Source organism: Atta cephalotes, assembly GCF_000143395.1.
Source record: "Atta cephalotes unplaced genomic scaffold scaffold00029, whole genome shotgun sequence".
Classification (NCBI taxonomy): Eukaryota; Metazoa; Arthropoda; class Insecta; order Hymenoptera; family Formicidae; genus Atta; species Atta cephalotes.
Genome location: NW_012130093.1, coordinates 1,523,964 through 1,530,569, shown reverse-complemented (window position 1 = coordinate 1,530,569; position 6,606 = coordinate 1,523,964). Strand labels below are relative to the sequence as shown.

The 6,606-nt window shown below is 28.5% G+C and overlaps 1 protein-coding gene across 1 annotated transcript in view; it reads left to right on the top strand.

Annotated features, from left to right (window-relative positions):
• The window catches only part of LOC105620812 (transposable element Tc3 transposase), a 25,580-nt gene extending 19,482 nt beyond the window's left edge, over window positions 1-6,098 (top strand). Inside the window, exon 4 of the mRNA XM_012202295.1 lies at window positions 5,992-6,098. Within this exon, the coding sequence (XP_012057685.1) occupies window positions 5,992-6,098 (107 nt within the window). The remainder of the gene's footprint in view (window positions 1-5,991) is intronic.
• The last annotated feature ends 508 nt before the right edge of the window (window positions 6,099-6,606 follow it).

The window sequence follows — 6,606 nt, the reverse complement described above, 5'->3', positions numbered from 1 at the left end:
CAATGTATTTTTAAATGCAACAATTTAAAAAAAATTTATTTTTTAAAGATTTAATCTTATTAATAACAATAATTTTATTGTAAAAGAATGGGTTTGGAATAAAATTATTTTTAATTTTTATTCATAGAAAAAAATTAATAGATCAATTCTAAGCAGAATCGTAACTTGTAAAACTCGTAAGAATTGTAACCAACATTCTAATTTTATGTATCGTAAGATTATTCGTAAATATTTACAATTTTTTGTAAATCTTATGGCTAGTAAAAAACTCTGTAAAAATATCGTATAAAGATATAAACACTTCAAAATTCTTATATATCTTACGAGAATATGTTACGAACTTTACAATTTTGTTTAGAATTTAAATGTCAAAGAAGTAAAGGCATAAATGTCAAAGAAATAATAACAAGATTAATACGTGTACATATCTTAAAAATATTATATATTTAAAAATCTAAATACATATACATATATATATATATTATATAAAATTTAAATTCATATATAATAAAGCATATAGAAAATTATACAAATTTTACTTAAGACATCTTTTTAAGTTTTCATGTATTTTATTGTTTCGACGACAATTATTTACGCATATGATCATGGATTATGTATTAGGTGTACAACTTTGCTTCCGCCGTTTTCCTATAGATGGCTTTAGCGTAAGTGGTTAACGGTAAGTGGTGATCGAAATAAATAGATCATAGACGTCATACAATAAACTTGGACATCTGTCAACATAACCCCATAGAAACATTAGTCGATTTGTGTCTGCATCATAAAGTTATTCTCGATTGAAAATGTCAGTTTACGAGCCAAATTCTCGTCATTTGCGGGAGGTTTTAATTTTTTGCTTCAATATGAAGAAATCTGAGGCTCATCGAATGCTCTCAAATACTTATGGTGAGGCCGCTATTAGTGAAAGAACGTGTCGTGAGTGGTTTCAACGCTTCAAGAACGGTGATTTTGACGTCATGCTCTGTATTTGGTGGGACTAGCTCGGCGTAGTGTATTATGAACTGTTAAAACCGACTGAAACAATCACAGGCGATCGGTATCGAACGCAATGATGCGTTTGAGCCGAGCATTGAAAGACAAACGGCCGCAATACAACGAGAGACACGAAAAAGTGAGTTTGCAGCATGACAACGCTCGACCTCATGTTGCGAAATTGGTCAAGACATATTTGGAAACGTTGAAATGGGAAGTCCTACCCCATATTCTCCCTCCGCCGTATTCTCCAGACGTTGCTCCCTCTGACTATCACTTGTTTCCATCAATGGCACACGACCTGGCTGACCAGCACTTCTTTATGAAGAAGTAAAGTAGTCTTATGAAGAAGTAAAAAATTGGATCGATTCGTGGATAGCCTCAAAAGATGACCAGTTTTTTTCGACGCGGGATTCGTACGCTACCCGAAAGATGAGAGAAAGTAGTGGTCAGCGATGGACAATACTTTGAATCATAAATGTATAATCAGTTTTTTACAATAAAGCCTCGAATTTCGGAAAAAAAAACGGCGTAAGCAAAGTTGTACACCTAATATATATGGTAGCATTAATAATTAATTCTCAAAAATGATATATTGTAATATGATTTTATTATATATTTACACATTTTATTTTATTATATATTTACACATTTTATTTTATTATATATTTACACATGGTTGAATTCGTAAAAAAATAATCTTTAATTTTATTTTTAAAAAATTGAAATTTAAGAAAATTATGAGTGATGGGGATATTTTATTAAACAAAAAAATAAACAAAATTTTTTTTATCTGTAATTTTAAAGTACTTTGGAAATCGTTTTGTTTAAAAAATTTTTTTCTATCTTTTACTTTTTTCTATCTTATACTTCCGATATTCACCTTGAAGGAAAAATACCGTTTTTTTTAAAGGGGTGTTTCATCCCTTAAACATAAGAGTTAGCGCATGTATAAAAAAATACATGTCTCTTAGATTTTTATGTTTAATAATATGGAGAATCAAATCAGTTCCAAACAGTTGTGGACCTTTAAAAAAATTCCTTATAAAAATTTCTTCCCTTATAAAAAATGATTAAAATTCTCAATTCTGAAATTTTTTGTCGTAGCATAGACTTCACCTCACAAACTTCTTAGCATAGACTTCACCTCACAAACTTGTATTAATGCCTATATTTTAATCTTGGATTGAAAAAGGATTTTCAGTAAGAGAACAGTAATTGTTGTACAAAGATTACATAGTTCAGTCGATAATACAGACGACTTTAGGATTCTCTTAAGTCTAGAATTCAGAATTACTCATTTCAATGGGAAATATAGTAACTGCAAAAGTCATTCGCGATGTTTAATGCGTAAAAAAATTTGTTTTTCTTTTTCGTATGTTTTACTATCTCGCTAAAAAAATTAAATTATTTTCGAGCCCGAGTTCAGTAAAGACATCTTCAAATTTTGAAAAAAACATGGAAAAGAGCTTCTTAATTGCCATATTCAGAAAACTGAAAAGTATATATTATAATTTTTTATTTTAAGAAGTAAACCAGTTTTATATTTGTATATATAATGATTTTTTATTTTTGCCGATTACTGTATTTCAAAGAAATTCTATCAATTAGATCATTCCCAACATTTTGCTCATGAGATAACGCTTCCACGTATCTCGTTAAATGAGATAGAAAAAATTAAAAAAAGAAGTGGCATTAAATTTTTGCTCATGATTTACTCCAGTTCTTGATTTAATTCTAGCATTTAGATTTATCTATTTTTTTCTTGTATTCTTTCTTTTGTTTAACGAGACAATGAAAGGGTAAAAGCGTTTAGATCGCGAGAAAAGTATTGAACAGGCCTGAATTAGATAAATAATTATGTATAATTGTGTCAAAAATTAAGTATTTTCTTCTAATTTAAAAAATATATATCCCGACTCCATTTCTGTCCGCATTATAAAAATTAAATTTGTTGTAGAGGAAGGTCGCTGATATCGATATATCACTTCATTTTTAGATAATATTTCTTAAACAAAAGCTAAAAATAAAATTTTAGAAATATAAATACAAACTAGCAAGTATTTTCTATCAACAATAACATAGCAATTTTTATTTTACAATTTTGCAATAATTAACTTTTTGGTAAGATAAAAGTGAGTGTTTGACAATGCAATTTGTAAAATAAAACCATAAAAATTTTATTTTTGTGTCTTTTAATTTCGTTTTTAGCTGATTTTGTATTGTAGAAATAAATCACAAATATTATATATGAATTACAAGTTTTTACTTCGTTGACCATGTTTTATTAATAATTTACAATATTGTCCGAAAAATAAAGTACAATAGTTCACGAGCAATAAAGGAATATCTTTTGGGAAACTTATGCATCATTTGCAATTTTCCTTTATTATTACAAACAATTAAACTTGAATGACTTTAATTTAATATTAAATTCTCAACAAGAGAAATACTATTTTCTGCAGAATATTTTACCTTATAGAAATTAAATATATAATTTTCAGTTCTAAAAGAAGATATTTTGAAGATGATAACATTATATTTTAATCAATAAGAAATAAATGCATTTAAGGGTCCAACTGGATCTTATGCTTGTATAACTCTGTATGAATTTATATACCGAGTATGTAGTCCTTTAAATTGCGCGCCGAAATTTTTTGGTCTTAAAGTTTCAAGAACGAAAAATCATTTCAGTATGCAGTTTAAAGGACTATATAGTATATATAAATTTATATACATACGTAATATAAAATCACAGAATTATACAAGCACTTAAAATCCAATTAGACTGTTAAAGGCATTTATTTTCTATTAATTGTGTTTTCATATATACAGTTCTATGAGGTTTAAGATGATTCTTTAAATCGAGCTACCATAGAAATGTCTAATTTCTTTATAATAAAGTTGAAGTATCGGAATTGACATATGCAAAATTCTACGGTAGATTAACGATGAAATAAAAGAGGAAAAAATGTTGAAAATGTATTTTTCACATATAATTTATTGTTAGTGACGGATAAAGCTCACAGATGCATCTTTGATTAAACTACACAAATCTCATCATAGACTTTTCTCAAAAATGAGATTATAATCATTTAAAAAATTATGATTTTAATGATCACAAAAAAATAATAGGTCAACAGACATTCTGGAAAGATATTTACGTGCATAAATTTGCATATAAATTCCTCGAAAAGTAAACATTATAATCGCGTTCAGCAGATACATGGCGCGATTCCATGGCGGAACGTATGCGGAATTGGCGGAATGCTCGTGATTGGTTAGACTTGTTTTACATTCGTTCCGCCGATTCTATCTGCAAATTTCTTTATTTTATGCGCACGCAATGTATGAAATGGTACAGAATGGCCGGAATTGTGAGATTTTATACAAAGAAGACAAAATGTCGAAAACTTCAGCCAAAAACTTCAAATAATTGAAGTGACATTCTAAAATAATCCACATATTTTTCTCTATCTTCGATCAGCATTTCTTTTTATAGGATTGTCACTCGCTTCTTGTTGTAATCTCTTTTCACTAAATATAGATCGCACTCAATATTTTCATTTTTTATTTTTATTTCTTTTTGCAAGTTTATATAACACATATTATAACTTTGCAATCTTGCGGCGCAACTCCTTCTTTTTAAATACATAAACACTATATTAATGAGTTTAATAATCTGCAAATAATATAAAACAAGTTTTCCAAATCTATATTCTTTTAAAAATTAATAATTGGTTTATTTAAAATACCATTAACCGAATAAGTTATTTTCAACTGAATAAGATTTGTAGAGTTTTGAATTGGATTTCTTGAATTTTGATGAATAATATATACATCATATACACGCATGTATGATTCCGGTCCGCATGAGTTCGTTTCCTTGTGTCTCTCATGGTGCGGGAAAATGCAGAAATATAATCTGCGAGCCAATAATATAACTGTTCCTATAGATACAACAGAGGGGTTTATGGATAAGATCTCTTGTGATTGGACACAATTACCGCTTTTACTAGTTTACTAGTTTAGCTCCAGGGAACATAAGAAAATACATGTTGGTACAATTGACGGAACCCTTGCGATTGGACGGATATCGTTCTAATTTCGCATTGCGCATAGTTCTGCATCATAGGATCGCACTAACTGTTACAGAGCAGATCCGTGAGCGCTTGCTGTTAATATTAGATGATCTGAAAGAATACACAATACCAGCAGCGAGCGCTCACAGTCCGCTCCGCAACAGTTGAATCTGCTGAACGCGATCAATCTTATCATGTTTTCAATGAAGATGCATCTCTTAATTGTCATATGTTCTATTCTATTTCATTAAGATATAAACGTAGTTTTAATATTTTAATCAAATCATACAGATTGGCAATACACAGCTCTCTCAAATATTTAATTTAGAACAAATTAGGAATGCATCGGATCGTGAAATTATCCGTGGATATCCGAAAAAAATGTAACATCAGATATCCGATATCTATTTAGATATCCGGGAAGGTTCTTTGAGTTGGACACTCGATATTTTTCGGATATCGAATTCCAGGACAATGTCTAAAAAAAAAGTTCAAGATCAAAAAAAGAAAAGGGAAAGGAAAAAATAATGATTACAATTTTAATGTTATCGTCCGAGTTTGATTATATAAAGGTGATAACTGTAGAAAAAGAAATTGTAATTTTGCAGCAATATACAATATAAAATATTGTAGCATTATGCATTTATTTATAGAACATTTATAGAACATTTATATAATAAAAAATCAACAATTTAATGATATAAAATTTCAACTGGATATATTCTCGAATATTAATGATATCCAACAGTTTCCAGTCAGATAGTAAAAAAGTAATAGCGAATACTGTTCGGATATCTGGTGCATCCCTAGAACAAATTACTACATATTTATATTATAAAATGAATATCATTTAAGTGTGTAAAATATATAATATTACAACTTTTTAAGACATTAAATATTATACCCATTATTGCAGATCTGACGGCACGCTTATCCTGGATAAATTGGGAAAATTTGGGAGTGAATCCAAATCGTCGATCGGTACTTACTACTCTGGCACTGACAACCGACAATATGAATTAAATACTGATAACATTTTGGAATTTTCTTTTCTTTGTAAATATCTTTATGCACAGATAGGAAAAAAGAAAGAAAGAAAGGAAATGCTAAAGATTTTCGCGATCACATTTTAGTTAACGTGCAATACAAGCGACAAATATATTCAGTATCTATGTGTACATGTATAAGATATAGTACAATTTAGTATTTGCTTTGAAATAAAATCGATGCTGTTCGAGACTCTTGGCTATATGTATTTTTAATAATGCCAATCAGAACTTATATTTTATTTAAGGAGATTCTCACATTTAATGAAATATAAAACAAGTCCGTAACGTATATGTAATACAAAGATTAATTATACTAATAATATCTAGAAAACATTTCATTGATTTTTACCGTACCATTTGGAAAATATCTAATTCTAAATGATTGGAATTTTACATTATGTATACGCAAAACTTTATACCATAAATATTTTTTCTTAATTTGAGACATTGTATATGAAATAGAAATTTCAAAAACGTTGTAA